Source organism: Electrona antarctica, assembly GCF_951216825.1.
Source record: "Electrona antarctica genome assembly, chromosome: 20".
Taxonomy (NCBI): Eukaryota; Metazoa; Chordata; class Actinopteri; order Myctophiformes; family Myctophidae; genus Electrona; species Electrona antarctica.
In genome coordinates, this window is record NC_136801.1 from 4333932 (window position 1) to 4354310 (window position 20379).

At 47.8% G+C, this 20379-nt stretch overlaps 1 protein-coding gene across 4 annotated transcripts in view; it reads right to left on the reverse strand.

Annotated features, from left to right (window-relative positions):
- boc (BOC cell adhesion associated, oncogene regulated) overlaps nucleotides 1-20379 on the reverse strand; it is a 42457-nt gene that overhangs the window by 11545 nt on the left and 10533 nt on the right. For 2 of the 4 annotated variants that reach the window (XM_079489760.1, XM_079489758.1), the window contains exons 2-8: nucleotides 13417-13549; nucleotides 11830-12102; nucleotides 7173-7319; nucleotides 4988-5131; nucleotides 4025-4318; nucleotides 2546-2818; nucleotides 1048-1316 (exon numbers count right to left, since the gene is read on the reverse strand). In XM_079489760.1, the coding sequence (XP_079345886.1) occupies nucleotides 1048-1316; nucleotides 2546-2818; nucleotides 4025-4318; nucleotides 4988-5131; nucleotides 7173-7319; nucleotides 11830-12102; nucleotides 13417-13531 (1515 nt within the window). In that variant the 5' untranslated portion in view covers nucleotides 13532-13549. Of the gene's footprint in view, nucleotides 1-1047; nucleotides 1320-2545; nucleotides 2819-4024; nucleotides 4319-4987; nucleotides 5132-7172; nucleotides 7320-11829; nucleotides 12103-13416; nucleotides 13550-20379 lie in introns of all 4 variants that reach the window. The other 2 variants (XM_079489759.1, XM_079489757.1) reach the window with 1 other exon arrangement.

The following is a 20379-nucleotide window of genomic DNA, read 5'->3' on the forward strand; positions in this document are numbered from 1 at the left end:
AAAAATACAAGATCAGCTTGTACATGTACCATTTGAGAGGTTTTGTACATGTTGTAAATGTTTTTCATATAATGACATGCAACGAATGGGGACACCAGATTTAAAGTTTGTTAATTAAATGGTGGGACATATCAGCTACATAACGGCTAATACTAATGTTGGCAAAAAAAGTAAAATATTATATCGGCCCAAACCGATACATCGGTCTGACTGTAGTCTCTAAACTGTGGTTTTAAATATAATGCACCGATTATTGGGTGAACTGGACTTGAAGTAAGAGCTTTGTTGCAGTACCTTAAAGAAATATCTTATTTCTTCCTCTCTGTAGATTACATGTTTTAGTTTGATGTGTTGTATTTTCTTTTGTGTTTGTTGTTGTATTGTTTATTTCCCCTTTTTGTGCAGTCTGTGTTTTTATTTCTTTATTGCACAGCTGCCCCCCTTCGCCAACCTTTTGTATTGTTCTTAATGAACTTGTAATCTGCTTAATCAATTACCTCTTCCATACAGGAAAGGATTCCAAATAAGCCAGCTGGCTTCTTCCTTTCCTTGCATTGTGCATTTTTGTTCTTTGATATGTATTGTCTATTTTTGAGTGGTGCAAACCACTCCAACAACCAGCTTTGTCTGTATCTGTGTATGTGTGTACCTGTACGTGGGGCCACGTACAGATGAGCACGGTTGCTATGGTTATAGTGTGTGACGTCACTGCACCACTCAGTTCACACGGGTGTGATTTTTGCGAACGCAGTGAGCACTAACTATAGAAGCTGGCCTAAACTGTCTGTCTGTCTGTGTGTCTGTGTGTGTGTCACGCTGTAACACCACCGGCCCGCCACCAGAGGGCGCAGCTGTATCACACACACACACACACACACACACACACACACACACACAAAAAACGTAACTTAGAAAAAATCTTAACTTAAAAAAACACCTTCAAAAAGTACGTAAAATAATGTTATTGCAATTTACGAGCTGCGTTCGCTTCCCGCGTTCGCGCGTCTTACTTGTTTTAGATACTATGTGCTAAATAAATAAACCTACCTTTCTGTACTTGATCATGTACTCCAGCACGGGGGCCCCTCCATCATGACGGGGCCTCCAGGTGAGCTCATAGAAGTCAGCCTTGCCCGTGCGAGGCTGACTCAGGATGATGGGCGCGTCCGCTGGGGAGATCTGCAGCGGGAGTTCAGAGCAATACAAGGGCAGGAGGGTACCGGCGGGCCCGGGCCGCACCGGGGGCTGCTCTCTGAGGACCTTGTCTGGGCTGAGGGGCCGCAGGATCGAAGGCAACTTCCCACGCGATGGATTCCCTGCTAAAATAAAATAAAAAACATGTTTAAAACCCATTTTGACCTGGGAACGATTCTACAAAGGCCTTCGAAAATCCTGACAGTTTTCTGAAAAACCTCTGCATGTTTCTATGTCAGTGGTTCTCAAACTATTTAATGTCAAGGACCCCTAGAATTATATGTATTTGGCCGCCGACCCCCATCTGAAGCAAAGATGAGAGCTAAAAACTAACGCTCTGAAAGAATATACTCAAACATTTGGGCCACATTTTCACGATGTTTCAAAAATAGCAGACCTACAAGCTCGTAGTGCCGCGCTATGAGCTTGTAGATCTGCAATTTTTCAATAGCAGATTAGAACACCAAAAGGGGTTCCCGCCCAAAATGGGTTAAAGACAGTCATGAATGTCAACAAGTCAGCATCAAAAGGCCTCTAGGTGGAGCCGAGAGAGAGGTTCGCGATTCATGATTACACAGCGTTTCTACATTTTTTACCAATGAATTTCCAAAACTTTTTCCAGAATATCTAATCCAATTTCCAGGCCTATATAACAATCATTCGGTGCAATAATGAGTCTCTTAACTCATATGTGCAATGCCCAAAGACAGGCAGTGTACTAGCAACAATAAAGCATAGAGAGAGAATGCTATAATTCTATTCCAAATGTTTATCACCTATCCTAGAGCATAAGACCACGCTGCAGCATGTTGTGAGCTTGTAGATCTGTTATTTTATTAGGCTGCAATCACGCTGCAATGTTTGGCGAATAATGACTTATGCTACATATTTTGTGTAATGTTAAATAAATGGTAAATGGTGCATTTATATAGCGCCTTTATCCAAGGCGCTTTACAGAGATTGTGCATTACATTCACCCATTCACACACACACATTCATACACCGGAAAGCGGAAACCATGCAAGGCACCAAGCAGCACATAGGGAGCAATTAGGGGTTCAGTGTCTTGCCCAAAGACACTTCGACAGTAACTCTGGGGGAGCCTGGGTTCGAACTAGCAACTGGTTACCATCCAGGCACTCTACCCCTGACCCCAATGTTATACATGTTTTGGACTAAACTAAATCAATAGGCAAAAACAATGCATATCCAACTATTTTCCCAGGACCCTTGTTAAATTCCAACCCTTTTCCAGGAATGGAAAATGTTTTTTTCAATTTCAAAATATTTCCAGGAATTTCATGACCCTGGGAAGCCTGATTACAACCACTGTCTGCTTGGGTTTACGCACCGCTTGGAAGGGTGACGAGGCGGGCTGCCGCCTGCGAGCTGCCCACCCCGTTCTCGGCCATGCACTGGTACAGCCCGTCGTCCTGAGGGCCCACGTTGAACACGCGGAGCACGCGGGCCGACAGGCGGTGGCGCGGCGACGGGGCCAGGGGCCGGGCGTTGTGGAGCCACACCACCGACGGCGCCGGCTTCCCCCGGGCCTGGCAGCTGAAGCGCACCGTCTCGCCCCACGACACGTCCTGCTGCTGCAGCTCCACCGTCACCTGAGGGGGTTCTGATGGGAGACGAGAGGAGAGAGACTGGATTAGAGACACAGACTAGCGGAATAACGTGTTCCTTCCACGCGCTACGTCCGGCCAGGGAAATTCCCCCCATGTCAGGTGAAAAGAAGCAGCTTGGACTCCTCATGCATAGAAGGAGGCATGAGGTCAGTCCGCTGCCCCCCCCAGGTTGGCAGAGGAAGTGTAGCGCCCAGGATTACATTAGATAATTGGCACTGGGTGAAAAAACTGGGTCGCAAAATCGTGGGATAAAATTTAGTTTAAAAAAAAGAGACACAGACTAGCGTGCATGGACGCTTTGCTTATTTTGTACCAACATTGTGTATGTGTCTGGGCATATTTGCACTTGAGCGTGAATGTCTGCCTTTGTGTGCGTGCGTGCGTGCATATAGGTAGTGTGACAGGGGTGTGGTGAGCCAGGCCAGCTAGTTGATGGTTGGCTGCCTGTGAATCAGGGGGAGGCGGCGCTCATTAGAGCTGCAGCACTACTCTGGCTTTAATTAAGGCCAGCTGCTGAGAGACGAGCCCAGAACGCACGCACGCGCGCACACGCACGCACGCATGCGCGCACGCACACGCACACACACACACACACACACACACACACACACACACACACACACACACACACACACACACACACACACACACACACACACACAAAATCACTGTAAAAACAGTCATCCATAACCTAGACGTACTCAATCAAGTCCTGCTGCACACTAGCGTGCTGTCTCCAATGTGCACTCATTCTTACACAACGCCACCCAGTTCTATAATGCTCACATGCACGGTGTGAGCATGTATACACACACACACACACACCCCCACACACACACACAGCCCTATGTTCTATGCCCGCCAAGGAGCCAGGAGTCTGGCTAATCATCAAATCCATGACGCAAATAAAACTCTACTCGTGTAAAAATCCTGCAGCCGGAGGCGTCCAGTTAACAAATGGCTTTGCTTAAGCTAAATTAAACTCGACTGCATAGAGTGAAAGCTGTGTTAAATGAATCCTTTCTGTGTCTTCAGAATATTATCAAACAGTCAAAACAAATCACATGACGGGCAGAATATTAAAACCAGAAGGAGGACTAAAATAATCTTACTCCCAACTCTGGACACATGTATACCTACATGCACACGTATACACACACACACACACACACACACGTCTCCCTTGTGCCTTTACTCACCGAACACCTGCACGTCATAGAGAACGGTGGCGGAGTCGTCCGAGCCGATGCCGTTGTCGGCGCGGCACACGTAGGTCCCCGAGTCGCCCTCGGCCGCCGCGTCGATCAGCAGGTTGCTGAGCAGGAAGCGCGTGTTGTTGTGGGAGCGCAGGTCCCGGCCGTCCTTGGCCCAGGTGACGTGCGGCGTGGGGAAGCCGCTGGCCACGCACTCCAGCACCAGACGCTGGCCCTTGGTCACCATGATGGAGCGAGGCGCCGGCGGGTAGATGATGCGAGCGGCCTCCGACGTGGAACCTGGAACCAGGACGAGTGGAGTTACACCTGAGGCTCACAAGGCCAGGACGAGTGACGTTACACTTGAAGCTCTCAAGGCCTGACGTCGAAATTTTAAAAAAAGTCTTCTGAAAGAAGATATATTCAAAGATTTGTGCCTCATTTTCACGATATTTCAAAAATAGCAGACCTACAAGCTAAAGTATAACATAATGCTTAGTTAAAACACCAAAAGGGGTTCCCGTCCAGAATGGGTTAAGGCTCTCCAAGTGATTTTGTCGACTAACGGCCGGGCTACACCAGGCTTTTCGCGCACAAAGCACGTGCGTTTAACCTAAACGCGTGCGTTGAATTTAGGTCCAGTCCTATTTTAAAAAACACACGCGTGGGCCGCGCGTTTAGGGTAAACGCGCGAGAAAAGCCTGTTGTAGCTTGGCCGTAAGACTATGGACTAAAAACGTCGGGTCGACTACCCGTTTTATACATGATCATTGATAATGCATTATAATGTGCGCAGATGAAAAGTAGGCAATTTTTTTAAGTTACTTCTTTATTTTTAAGTATTCAAGCACTTTGTAATTCTCGTTGAATCAATGCATATTTGATGATATGACTTAGCCATCAGCTTCTAAGCTGTGCGCGTGCGTGCGTGCGCGCGCGCGCGTGCGTGCGTGCGTGTTGATGACTCACGGCGTATGCGCAGCCGGTCAGCCGAGGCAGAGGTCTTGATCTCCTGAGTGACAGGGTTGTAGGCAGCACACTTGTACGGCCCCTCGTCCTCCTGTGTGGCATTGGCGATCTGCAGGTTCCCCGATGGCATGATGAGGTAGTTCCCTATAGGAGCGACAAACGCATATTAGCCTTTTAAAACACACACAACTCATCCACAGATAAGCCAGGGCCAGGCCAGTGTGACGGTTCACTCTCAATTACAACGATAGAGGCTAAGGAGGTAGAGTGGCCCGCTTGGGAACCGGAAGGTTCCAAAGTTTGGTCTCGGGCTCCCCCAGAGTTAGTGTCGAAGTGTGCTTGAGCAAAGACACTGAACCCCTAATTGCTCCCGATGAGCATCTTGGTGCCCTATTTATTTTATGTTGTTCAAGTTGTTTCCGTCATCATTAATTTATATGTTTATTTAACAGGGACAAAAAAAAAAACAATGTATCAAGTTGTAAAAACATGAAACTGTTGCAATGTATATGGGTTTGTAGCCAAGGCTAATTTGCAACCCCAGTCCCTGGTTAGGCCTTTCTATAGTTCTATACGTCCACCTAAAACAATCCTTTACAACATCTACCTAAAACAATCCTTTACAACATCTACCTAAAATAATCTTTTACATACAAATACTAATACATCTAATCCAAGTACAATAACAGTTTTAAAATGTGCCTAAGACATTAGTGTTCGCACCTCTGGCCCGATTTCAACCAGAGTTTGACATCATCATTAACCCATTTTGACCTGAGATCAGATTCTAAAAATGTCTTCTACATCCTGACAGTTTTCTGAAAAAGCTATGTTTCTATGTCAGTCGTTCTTCGACTTTTCAAAAATAGCAGACCTACAAGCTCGTAGCGCGCCACTCGGATCTGCTATTTTTCAATAGCTAAAGCATAACATAATGCTAACACCAAAAGGGGTTCCCGCCCCAAAATGGGTTAACCCATTTTGAGATCAGTTTGTCGTTTTATTTCAGTTGGTAGGGCATTCCACAGGTGTATCCCTTGTACTGAGTAAGAAGACTGACCAAATGTGGTCCATCTCAAAAGGGAGGCAGATCAGTGTTGTTATTCGAACAGAGCAGATAAAACAATGGGTCGAATAGCCGTGTTGTAGGAGAGGTGGAGGGTGCAACATGAGTGAGATGTGCCATTATTACAGTGTGGCTTGTCAAATGCCAGTGCACAACATGCCCTGTCAGCATCTGCCACATGGTGGCACCGTAGAGTTTGACCAGGAATAGGCCAAAGAATGCTTCTCAGTACGGTACTCATTTGCTTCCAGATAATCTACAGATATCTGTACCTACAGCTCCCGGGGCATCATCATCATACCAAGCTTTTCTTTTTTTACCTCTCTCCGCCAGACAACTTAAGAAATAAATGGTTGAAAAATAAACAAGAGTATTCCCATGTTTCAACATTCTCCAGATAACTCCCTTATTATCGTTGGTTTTATGATGGCCCTGATAGTGCGATTATACTGTAGCATTCCAGTATGTCACGGAGAGAGATAGTGAGGAGGGGAAACGGCTAGCGAACGAACGGCCGCCAGAGAGCAGAGAGAGATGGGGAGCGTACCTATGTTCCCCAGGTTCTATGTTCCCCAGGTTCTATGTTCCCCACCATGCAAAAAAAGGTTCTTTGTTCCCCACTTAGAATAAACCTAAACCAGAAACCTAACCTAGTAATTTTAGTCATTCTAGTAAGACTACAAGCATTTTAGCAACTTAGTCTTAGTGTTACTTTTAGTAGCAAATTCTGATTTAAGCTCAGTCTTTGAACAATCCATTGAACTTTAGGCCTGCCTAGGCTACTTAAACTATCTAGTCTTAGCCAACAAAAAATCAACACTGGCATAAAATAAAACATAATTGCTCAGACTCTTCAACAAAGACGGCAAAAACAAACATTATTTGTTCTGTACTTATACATACAATTGTATAGTACAAAACACTGAAGTCCTTAAACCAGAAACCTAACGCTAAACCCTAAGGTAAGTGGGGAACATAAAACCTGGGGAACATAGAACCTGGGGAACATAGAACCTGGGGAACATAGGGATGACCCAGAGAGATGCACTTCAGTACGGTAGGGAAACAGCTAGCGAACGGCCGCCAGAGAGCAGAGAGAGATGCACTTCAGTACGGTACCTTTGGAGGCCTCCAGCCATTCCTGTCTGACGTTGTAGCGGACCTGGGCCGTGGGGTGGCTCTCCGGGAGGTGACACACGATGACGGCCGTGTTCCCTAAGTCCACTTCAATCTCCTGCTGGTCGTCAGGCTCAAAGTCACGCATCTCTGCAACACACACACACACAAGGAAGACCAACATCAATCCACGGTCCATATTATTGACACATTATCTACCTGTGATTATCTATCATTTATTTATGTGTCATCCTAATGCAGTGTGAATTACATGCAAGTTTTGTAGCATTGCCATAGCTTATCCTGGCAGTGCTACAGTAGTTTTATTAATTGTGTCTATAAATACTATAATGGGTTGGAAGAGGCCTGGCCCTGGCTGGCTGGTCGGGTTCAGGTTCTATGGGAACGGGACGGGGGAGTGGGGTTACTGGGGGCCATGTGTGCTGTGACTCCATCCCACAGACACACAGTCTGCGTAGGCACAGACACTCTTACGACCCCTGACCCCTGAGCCCCCCATATGGGAGCCCGGAGGCCTGTACACGGGGGTCGAAGGTGAGAGGTGTCAGCCCTCTAGAGTTTCAGGGAAAGATAACCGGTTTGGGTTTTTGCGAGGAAACGAGCTCAGCTACTCTTGAGAAACAAAACAAAAAAACACAACCTATACGAGTGGCAAAGGCAGCCGCCATTTTGAATTAAAAACGCACAAAGAAAAAGAATCAAAGTAATACAACAGAGGCAGTGACGGAGTGAAAACTGAGTGAGTGGAACGAGCGGGTGAGAACGAATGGGGGGGGGGGGGGGGGGGGGGGGGGGGGCCGAGTGAAAATCTCGTAACAAACGACCGGACCCGTCGTGAAGGAGTCCAAATGTGAAATGGAAGGTAAACAAAAAATCCCCCTAGAACCTAATGAAATGTCTACCAGCCTCTCTTGATTTATTCCTGACAAACATGGCCGCGCTCCACTCTTTCCAGAGGTGATATTGGCGGGGTTGTTTTTCTTGGACCGCTCGCCGTCTCTCTCTGGCAAGCAAGGCCGAGACCCAGTAAGTAGGGCTGGTATCGACATACAGACAGCTTGAGCTGACGAGACTTTGTACACAGTTCTAGCTCAACGAGCAGAGTTTAGTTAAGGGCACGGCTGATAGGGAGACCGTTGTGATTCAACTCAAAACACGCTGAATAAACACCTCGGCTGCTGCGGGCGACTGGAGGTGGAGGATGTTTCTCCCCCTATCTGATCTATACGCCATGCATGCTGGAGCTGTCCCCGGTTCCCACTGTCTGGGGGACATTTAAATGGGACTACCCACATACAGACGTACACACACACACACACACATTATAGCTTCAACTCCGTTCCAACCTCTAGTGCAAAAGATGAGAATCCCAGGACATGTCACACACAGAGTGTGTGTGTGTGTGTGTGTGTGTGTGTGTGTGTGTGTGTGTGTGTGTGTGTGTGTGTGTGTGTGTGTGGAGTCTCGAAGAGACCCTGTGACGCTCCATTTGCTAAATCAATCAGGTCTTGTTTTTACAGCCACCCTCTCTCTCTCTCTCTCATACACACACACACACACACACACAGCTTCTCCCAAATTCCTCTGGTTACACCTTTTAACTACCCTCCACCACCACCTTGCATCCTCCCACCCAGCATCCCCCCCCCCCCCCCCACCCCACCCCGGCACCCCCTCACGTCCTCCCACCCCGCATTCTTCACAAGAAGAGCCCCGCATGGGTGCCTCTCAGGTGTGTGCGCATACATGTGCGAGCTTGCGCGTTACTTTCTGTGTGTGTGTACGTGTACATGCATCCTCCTACTACTGGCCCCATGCGAGAAGAGGATTGATGGTATTTATAAAGTGAAGCAGACCTCCCACCCCAGGACTGCTTGGCAAAGGCCGACTTTAAATATTTCTAAAAGGACAGTGCATCCATCATCTTTATGTGGTGTGTGTGTGTGTGTGTGTGTGTGTGTGTGTGTGTGTGTGTGCAGTATAGTACGTTGTGCATCCATATTGTATAGTCTCGATTCCCTCCCTTTGTGTGAGTTTCTCGGTGTACGGACGGACGGACGGACGGTGCAGAGGGAGCTTGGCTGTCTACAAAGGAATTCAAACAGGGAGTTTTAAATAATGCCTAAACAGTTACGATCCCTGTGGGAGAGAAAGTCCAGACAAGATTCTTTAGAGTCAAATAGAAGGGAGGGCTTTGGAACCAAACCGTCATGATCATATACACACACACACACACCGGGCCTCAGAGAAATCATATGCGTATGTCCTGTACCTAAGACGTAGACAATACGCACACAGGGGGACTGCTTTTGTGGTTTAGGCAAGAGATAAGGTCATTATTAAATTAGAGGTGGGGGACAAATAGCCTGGCTCTGTATGTGGTTACCTCAGTCCTATTCATAAGACCTATCGGACCTATCTGTGTGACATGTATGCAGGGCTTAAAGCCCCAAAAAATCCCAAGACTGAAAATGATTTTTTGCAAATCTGCACTGATGTCATTAAATGACCCCTATGAAATCCTCAGGACTGAAATCAGTCCCCAGGAATGAGAACGACCCCTATGAAATCCTCAGGACTGAAATCAGTCCCCAGGAATGAGAACTTTAAGCCCTGCGTATGACATCGTAATGCCTCGCACGCGCATATGATGTTTGTCTCCCCTCGTCTCCAGTCCACACTCGCTCTCATAAACACCCAGGGCTTGACAGATGACAGCTCGACATCGCCGAGCAGCAGCGAGGGGAAGAATGGAAAACAAGGGAGCGAATGAGGAGGAAAAGAAAGAGAAAACGGAGAAAGTGAAAAGATGAAGAGGCGGGGAGGGAAGAGAGAATGACAGGGTGAAGAGCGAAAAATGTGTTAAGGGAGAGAAATGTGCGTGCGTTGTGAGGTTACCGAGGACTTCAAGGAGACAGAGAATGTGACATCACGTCTCATCGTGTGTAAGGATCCTGTCTCGACTGGCCTGAAGCACCGCCTGCTTCTCGAGCCAAAGCAAATTTATAACACGCACGCTAAACAACACGGTTGGTCAAAGTCTACTGATAGACTGATGATAGGCAGCGGTGGCCGAGCGGATTGCGGAGCGGTCTTGATACCGGAAGGTCGCCATTTCGAATCAGCGGTCCGACACATTAAAATTACCACCGCTGAAGTGCCCTTGAACAAGGCATTGAACCACTACGATGAAATGTGTTCTATGAGCAGGGCCTGGCTGGAAACAAGTTCTTGAGCTTAGCCCAGATACCCTGGGTAAATATAGTAATCATTTCATTTCATAGGTTCTTGGTTTACCCATTTACCTAGATTACCACTTCTATGCATTCGATGTATTACCTCATGTTGTCCTTGCTTACTGTAAATCGCTCTGGATTAAGAGCGTCTGCTAAATGCCTAAATTGTAAACGACTGCAGTCGTGTGCTGCCTCGCTCTGTCTATATTGTCTAACATGTGCCTAAGGTCTTATTAGCATTTAAAAACGTTCGCCGAAAAACATGCTATTTTTGATGAACAGCATGGTCATAGACATAAGTGGGATATTCACTCTAATGTATGCTCATCCTTTTTACCTCTCTCACACGCACGCACGCACGCGCAAACACACACACACACACACACACACACACACACACACACACACACAACCGCCCCCCCCCCCACAGAGCAGTCTCCTCCCCAATTATGGGACTATAATTCCTGCCGAGCCCTGCTGTCGAACCCTGCAGAGAGGAATGTGGTGTTGTGGGGAACAGTGGAGCAGAGGGACAGCGGGTGGAGGAGGGGGGGTGGAGGGGAGGCTGCAGGCCCACATTCTGGCCCCTAACCCTGCTCTGAGTGGCCCCCCCAGCCCTAGGGTCCCCTCCACAGCTCCAGGCTCAGGTTACAGTGCCTCAGCCTGCTCGGAGGAGTCCCCAGATACGTATCAAATGCAGCGCTACACACTCTCTCTCTCTACCCTAAAATGTCTGCATCTCTAGAATCATTTCCTTTTGGCTGCCATTAAGGTCAAGACACACCGGTGGGGCTTTTTGTGCAGGTTTAATGCCTACGTTGCACAAAAGCTGGTTCCAACTCAACAAACCGCAGATCCACCTAATGCTGCTGCCATCACCACTGATCCACCGTATGGCCGACAGCCCATAACGCCGGCTTTCAACCGATAAAAGCATCCAAACTGTAGCCGTGCTTTTCGTTTTTTTATAGTCAGCAGAATAAGACTAGTCGTCACTAGCAGTGGGGAAAGTACGTGGTTTACTTCTCGAGTAGTAAACATTGTGATGAAGTTTTGATTGTACTTTTGTTCCAATCCGGAGGAAAATCAACTCTGAGGCACTCTCTGGGTGAATATTCACCGAAATCCTGTGTGTTTTGTTTTTGACCTAAGATCAGATTCTAAAAATGTCTTCTACATCCTGACAGTTTTCTGAAAAAGCTATGTTTCTATGTCAGTCGTTCTTCGATTTTTCAAAAATAGCAGGCCTACAAGCTCGTAGCGCGCCACTCGGTGGCACGCTACGAGCTTGTAGATCTGCTATTTTTTAATAGCTAAAGCATAACATGATGCTAACACCAAAAGGGGTTCCCGCTCAAAATGGGTTAAGTGTGGGTGGGTTGTGTGGGGGGGTATATACTCACTGGCAGCGGTGACGTTAGCAGGCACGCTGGCCAGGGCTCCTACAGCGGTGCTGGCCACACACTGGTATCTGCCCAGGGTCAGGTTGGAGAGAGCGGGGATGACGAGCACGCCGGCCCCCAGCCACGTGCCGTTGTCGTCGGCGAGCTCCCGGCCGTTGAGGCGCCAGCTGATGTTGGCGGCGGCGGGGCTGGCGCTGCAACGCAGCGTCACGCTGCCGCCCAGCTTCTGCACCACCGACAGCGGCTCCTCGGTGAACGCTGGCACCTCCTCGTCTGACAGAGAAGAGGAGTTTATGGTGATGAGCCGCGGTCAAGCAGCGGAAACAATGGATGCATACAGTCAGGTTGAATGTGAATCCGTTGGCTTTTCCTTGTACCGAGCAAGGACTGTCTAAAGAGGACGAGACGCGAAGACCGTACGGGCGATGCCATGTTGCTCCATGGTGCTCCATGGAAGGAAAGAAACATGCGCAATGGGCTATATGCAGCCAACACTTCCGCGTTCAGCTTCCTTGGTCTGAACTGCGCATGTTTCTTTCCTTCCATGGAGCACCATGGCGTCGCCTGTACGGTCTTCGCGTCTCGTCCTCTTTAGACAGTCCTTGGTACCGAGCTCTCTCGATAAAGAGTCACCACCGATTCTGATCAAAAACATGTAATATGAGGCAACGAGAGCCGATCAGCTACACATATTTGTTTACATGTTAAAACACGTCGAGCAAGCAGCAGTCCTTGGCAGGCAGCACCCACAATTAGAGAAAGAAGAGTCAGAGACATATAAGGTAAGAGGAGACATAGGCAGCAGAGATAAAGCGATAGACAAGTGAAACAGACAGTGGTTCTCAAACTTTTTCATGTCAAGGACCCCCAAATTTGATGTGTTTGGCCACAGAACCCCATCTGAAAATGTTTTAAAAAAATGCAAAATAATAACATTTTTCAAAGATGCTTCTAAATCTTTCAAAAATAGAGGTATAAGCTTGCACCGTGCTGTGAGCTTGTATATGTGCTATTTTTATATAGCCACGGTAGAACTTTTTTTCTTAATTTTTATCCCACGATTTTTCACCCCTGTGTCAATTATCTAATGTGATCCTGGGCTCTACACACCCTCCGTCAACCTAGTCCCCATATATGGGGGACATGGGGAGAGCAACGGACTTGAACTCATGCTTCCTTCATGCCTGAGTGTCCAAGTTGCTCCTTTACACCTGACAGGGGGGAGTTTCCCTGGTTGGACGTAGCGCGTGGAAGGAACACGTTATTCCAACCAGTTCCTTTCCCCTCCATCAGGCGCCCTAGCTGGCCAGGGGGAGGCAGTTTAGAGACCAGGACGGTAGAACATTTAGCTGGGGAGTGGGGACCTCGCTGCTTAGGTAGCCTGACCCCTTCGAGGACCCCCTGGAACCCACTGTGAGAACCACTGGTTTAGGACATGCAGATGCACTGCAAAGTCAAGAGTAAATTTTACTCTCGAGTGTCGAAAAATGGACCTGGAATCCTGGATCCAAACTAACACTCAAGATGTAACAGTGCACCAGGTGTATGTTATATAAAAGTAGAGATGTCTAGAGATGAAGTACTCACCAGAGAGACAGGCAGCGCCCTGTAGGCAGCACAGCAGTACTACACCCAGAGCACACAGCACTGCAGGAGCCCTTCTCTTTTTCGTCCACTGAGTCCAGTCTAGCGTTCCAGACATTTTCCATACACTACCCCCCTGCAAAACACACACACACACACGGGACAGTTAGAGTTACAATCATAACAAATGGTGTAACAAATGGTGTGAGTCAAGCCTCACCAAGTGAAAAAAACTAAACAAACAAATACTACACACAACACACAGAGGCATGCTGCCTCACTCACTATTCCTCATATAAACGGAGACGCACGCACGCACGCACGCACGCACGCGACAGTCTCCTTATCAACACACAGATGATCCAAAGTTAACCCATCCAAACTCTTGCTCTCTTGTACCATGCACATACAGCAGACACTTATCTCTCCGTTCTGGTTGTGTGTGTGTATTTAGGACTGCACGATTTTGCCTAAAAGATTAAAATAAATCTCTGAAACCTCGATTTTTTTTTTTTTTAAATGCAAACAAATGTGAATTTTCATAAGGAGAAGAGACTGGAGCAGGGCAGACAATTAATCCTTTTATGAGGTGCTAAGTATACAAAAACGACTAACGTTTCGACCTTGCGGTCTTCATCAGAGTCATGAGAGAGTCAAGAGAATTTTCCTATTGGAATAAAGTCCAAACCTTAAACAAAGAAAGATAAATCCCCTTTGGGATTAAACAAGTGAAAACGTTTACAATATGTCCATTAACATTATCCTTTACATTTTGGGGGAAAAAAATAGCCAATGTAACACAGAGGTGCCCGCAATGTTCAGGTGCCCACTCTTCCTGCACCATTTTACAATATGAATTCAAATGCCACCGAATCTGTAATGGTTTTCCATTCTGCTTCTCATATGGGCCTCATTCTGCTTCTCATATGGGCCTCATTCTGCTTCTCATATGGGCGAAAATGTGAAAAACAATGATGCCCCATCTCTCTTTTCAACTTGAAACAGCTGATGCTTTTATTGTGAATGCAAAAGTTTCTGAACATCTCATCCTGCATATTTCCGCGTGCTGAAAATAGCCGATCTACAAGCTCACAACGTGGCCTGGGCCGTGGCTCAGTGGTCCAGGCACCTTAGCCCTGACGTTAGCGAGACTCGCTAACGCACTGGACAGGGCTAGGTAGATGAGTGAGCAGAGTTGTGAGCTGCGCGAACCATAGAGGCAGAGACAGATTACATTAATTTGGTGTTGGACTCAGGTTTATTATGCTTTCAGCAGGACTTTTGGCTTTGTGCAGTGCTTTAATGAGCGAGAGCCGTACCGGAAAAACCCTAGTTAAAGTGAAAAACTTTTTTTTTTTGACATCGTCCAAATAATCGCGTTTAAAAAAAACGGGATTTCGATTTAAATTTGATTAATCGTGCAGCCCTAGTGTGAATGTATGCGCACACACACACACACACACACACACACACACACACACACACACACACACACACACACACACACACACACACACACACACACACACACACACACACACACACACACACACACACACACACACACACACACACACACACACACACACACACACACACACACACACACACACAGCTTGAGGACAGTCTGCCCAGGTGAGGGTGTGCAAGGCAGTGCACACAAACCGCAGCAGCACTGACTCCAGACACAAATACAGCCTTTCTTTTCCGTCAGCCCTCATCGTAACTCTGACCCCCATCTCATCTCCCCTCTTCCTCCCTCCCTCTCTTTGCCCGTACCTGCACCCATCATGACTGTGCTCATCAAAGGGGCGCCCTTATTCTGCAGGTCGTAACCTGACCCCCCCGCGCACACACACACACACGCACACACACACACACACACACACACACACACACACACACACACACACACTCACTCAGGTGTAACCGATACAGGTAGAGAGTCTGAGGGGAGTGTGTGTGGGGGGGGGGGGGGTTCAGGGACAGAGCATGCATTCAGCACTCAGCACAAAGAACAACTGATCAGAGGGAGGTGGAGGAAGGGCTGATGGATATGAGAGTATCACAGCAACGAGTGGGCACTGACTGGGCACACTTCACTGCAGTGACCGACGTCCGTCCGTCGTGTGCTCTTCAATAGCCGAGTTCTTTGTGTACTGGCGGGGGGGAAATGGAGACGACGTATTGGGCCGATGAAGACGAGAGCGTTTTTTCGAGACAGCAAAACCAAACTCGTGGTAGCATTAACCGTTAAAGCAGAGAGAGAGAGAGAAACTAAACTAAGTCAGTCTATTAACCACTTCTTGTACACGGTAGAGAGACACCAATGGTAAAAACCAGTGGATTCAAAGAGAGAAACTACACTAATGGTAACGGTCAGTCTATTAACAGTTAACCTAGAGACTAGGGGAGCTTTGCTCTCTCTCTCTCTCTCGCTCTCCCTCATTGCTCTGCCCTGCCAAGTTTCCCAAATTCTTTCCTGTCAGGTTAAACTAACAACTTCCCGTCAGGATGAGGAGGAGGGTGGTCCATAGCTCCCACACTGACTCTCTCTCTCTCCCTCTTTTCACTCCCACTCTCTCGTCACACACATACATGTAGTCATGCACGCACACACACATACATGTAGTCATGCATGCACACACACACACATGTAGTCGTGCACACACACACACACACACACACACACACACATGTAGTCGTGCACACACACACACACACACACACACACACACACACACACACACACACACACACACATGTAGTCATGCATGCACACACACACTCCTGGGGATAAGGTTGTCCTGCATCTATGTACTTAGAGAAGACTTTCTCACATGGATTTGGACGGATTCTATTATTGCAAGAGAATGATTGATGAGCCCTCGGGCTTCGTGACAGAGATGTGGCCAACAACACAGTCACACACACACACACACACACACAGTCACACACACACACAGTCACACACACACACACAGTCACACACACACAACCAACAAGAGAGGCTAAAGAAGGACACAGACGACGAACGGAAACTATTACAGCGCAACTTCATCTAGACTAATAGCAGCACCAGTGAAAACATTTTCCTTGGTTGCCATGCAGGCTGATTTATTAAAAATGAGCAAACCAGTTGTCTAATGAAAAAAAGCTGCTAAAGGCAAGACTTACTGCCAAGCTAAACCCGAATGCTATTCTTTGCATTTTAATTACATATTACAAATAACCAAAACAACTCCTGCACGGTTTATTCTCATGGTATAAATAGCAATAGACAACTGCTCTCTCTCTCTCACACACACACACACTTTCGTAGTCAGCCATGCACTCACGCCATCAGTAGTGGGCTGGCTCAGTAAACAAACAGTGTGCTACTGTGGAGCGAGTAGCTAGCATAGCCGCCTCCTGTGGCCAGGAGGAGCTCAATGGACACGACCCAGGACAGCTGCCCGTAGAAGACACATAAACATCTGTATCAAGCACCTGTCCCCCAACTGTTAGGCCCACTGACTGTGAACCGCACTAACTGTGAACCGCACTGTTGACTCTAGACTCCGTACACATAGTAGGTATAGAGCGTCGCAGTCCCGCCCCCTACCATGGACCAGGAAATGAATCCCAATGCATTTTTCCCATAGACATTTCAGAAAGTATTTATTTAAAGACGTTTACGCCGCGGACAAAGCCAACTCGAGTCGTGACAACTCATGACAACACAAACAATATTTTGGACCAAACAAATAATTACAAAGAAGAAAAACAATAAAAAAAAGGGTTGTAACCTGCCGTTTTTTTCTTCTTTCTAATTATTTGTTCGGCCCAATTTTTTTTGTTTGTTGGCTTTGTCCGCGGCGTAAACGTCTTTAAATAAATACTTTCTGAAATGTCTATGAGGAAAATGAACGGAGAATCATTTCCTGGTCCATGGTAGGGGGCGGGACTGCAACGCTCTATAGTGGTACACTGTGGCGTGGCCATTAAGTGCACATTATCAACAACTTTTAATGCCTGGTCAATTCTGGCACCCGTCTTCAATTTTGTGCGCACGCAGGCAACCGAGGTCAAATCAAATGAGGGGACACCAATTTTGTCCTCAATTACACCGTGTCGCCAATAAATTGGTTTGATGTCCCAAAACCCGTCTCCGAAATCCCAAAAAGGTGTCCTGTCAGCAACACCAAGCCTTGTGATAACCGTTGTATTGTATTAACCCATTTTGGACGGGAACCTCTTTTGGTGTTAGCATTATGTTATGCTTTAGCTATTGAAAAATAGCAGATCTACAAGCTCATAGCGCGCCACCGAGTGGCGCGCTACGAGCTTGTAGGTCTGCTATCTTTGAAAAATCGAAGAACGACTGACATAGAAACATAGCTTTTTCAGAAAACTGTCAGGATGTAGAAGACATTTTTAGAATCTGATCTCAGGTTTGATGTCCAAAACCTCTCTCCGAAATCCAAAAGGTGTCCTTGTCAGCAACACAAAGCCTTGTGATAACCGTTGTATTGTATTAAGGTAATACTCGTACAGTACAGCACTCCCTAAAAGCAGCCTCCTCCTTCCCCCGGGCCTGTCCTCTGTGATTCATGAGTCAGCTGGGTCCTGTGTTTGCTTTGCAGATACCCTGTCTCGAGATGAAAAGTTGGCCTGACATCTATGTCCAACTTTTTCCATCCATCCATTCCAGCAGTCACAGCGAGAGGGAGAGGGAGAGACTCCTCCGCAACAGCGAGACTGATAAAAACCAGAGCACACAAAACCAGAGCACACACACAGACGGCTCCACTGATTTAGGACTCAGCAGGATGCACGTGTGTGTGTGTGTGTGTGTGTGTGTGTGTGTGTGTGTGTTAAGTTACTGTCTGTACGCTGAGGCACAACTTTTGCACGGCAGCAGATACTTTGTGGGAGTAGCTCTGTGGTTTCTGGAGAACATAGTTATGTGTCAGTGAGTGTGGAGGAAGAGGAGTGGTGAGCTTGTGTGAAAGCATTTGAATCAAGTCTGTTGTCTTATGGGAGTAGTGTATGATAATATGAATTATGGGGTGTTATCATGGTACGTATGTTCCCATACTTAAAGGGCACAATGTTGCATAACTTGACAAATGTGGTGCATGTACACTTTGTACAGTATAGGTACAGTACAGTATATGTACATAAAAAAATCACACCCGTGTGAACTGAGTGGTGTAAGGTCTGTCTGACGTAATGAAATCATGTCTGACGTAATGAAATCACACCCGGGTGTGATTTCATTACCTGGCTTTGTTTGTGCAGAAAAAATGAGCATGGTTGCTATGTTCACCCTGTTCACCCGGGTGTGATTTCATTACGTCATTACAACAGGGTGAACATAGCAACCATGCTAATTTTTTCTGCACAAAAAAGCCAGTGGAAAATAAACGTGGAATAGTATGTCTATGCATATGAGGACTTGTGTTTGGATGTGAAAGTGGAAAAAAGGCAAAAAAAGAAAAATAACTGGCATTTCGGGAATATGCAGAATCCTGTGTTTGTTTGCTTTCACAGAGCTTGGCTGACTGTACGGTTGCATGCTGTGCATAGCGAAAAGTTAACATAGTATAAGAAAGTAATGGGCATGCATCTTAATATATGGGCCCATCATGTGGATGGGTATGCATGTCCACAACATGCCTGTGTGTGTGAGAGAGAGAGAGAGAGAGTCACTAGACTTAAAGTTTATTATGAGCGTGCTTTAACGTGAGGAACCGATTGAGGCCCCCCTGTTTCCCCTGGGGGGCCACGTACTGCCCGGCCCCATTGTCCCCCTGCCTCCGTGGATAAATTCATTTTGACAACCCTGCTAATTGGATAAAACCACGCCGGAGCCTCCTCCCAGAGCTCTCACATTCCATCTGCTTTCTGGCATGGAGAGAGAGGACGACAGTGAGGAGGAGGAGGAGGAGGAGGAGGGGGGGGGGGCATGGAGAGAGAGGACGACAGTGAGGAGCAGGAGGAGGAGGAGGAGGGGGGTGGAAGGGAAAAGAAGGGTAGTAACTCCTGAGGAGTTGAGCTGTTGAATATTTATTACCCCCCCCCCCCCCCCCCCCCCCACCCCCCACCCCCCCCCCCCCCCAAACACATCTCATGCCCCTCTCCATTTCTACCCACCATTTTATGTCCTCTTACAACCCCCACCCCCACCTCTTCGGGGTTCTCCAAACACCACAAAAGCCCCCCCCCCCTCCTCTTTAGATAAACACATGCGGTGTCAAGTGTGAGGAGTGCCGGGGTTCAACCGCCCCCGGGCCCGGCCCGCGGTACCCACAATGCCGCTGCCGCATAGCTGCCATGCGGGAGGCCGGTTGCCCCGGGCGACACTAACAGGCAGAACGCACCTTAATAGAGTGTAGAGTCATTGTAAAGCAGTGAGCCGGCGCGCGGACAAAGGCCCCTCGCGGACCCCCGGAGAAAAGGGGAGACGCTACTCTGAAGGGTCCCGGGGAAGAGCTGATGGGTCCTCCTCAATGGCCAAAAGAGGAGCGAGAGAGAAGACGGGGAGGGGGTTCAATGACCACGTCGTTTGAGAGTAGAGTGGAGTGGGGGGGGGGGGGGATTGATGGGTGAGAGATGGGTGAAGGAGGAAGGGGGGCTGCTAGGTGGAGAGTTTTGGAGGGGGGTGGGGGGGTGGGGGGGCAGAACGGGAATCCGAATAAATAGGGAGGATGTCAACTGGCAGGCGAGCAAGTGGAGAGAGCTGCCTGGTCAATGAGAGGGTGTGTTTGAGGGAGCGCGTGTTAAAGACAATATTTTCCCCTGCACTCTGTCAATCTGTTGTGCTGGGGGGGGGGGGGGGGGGGGGTTGCGCTGAAGAGGACCACTGTGTATACCGACTGACTCGAGTACTGAACAAACACCACAACAACGTGCCAATGTTTGTAACGCAAACAACTACAACAAGCACCACTACAACCCCCCCCCCCCCCCCCCCAGCACAAG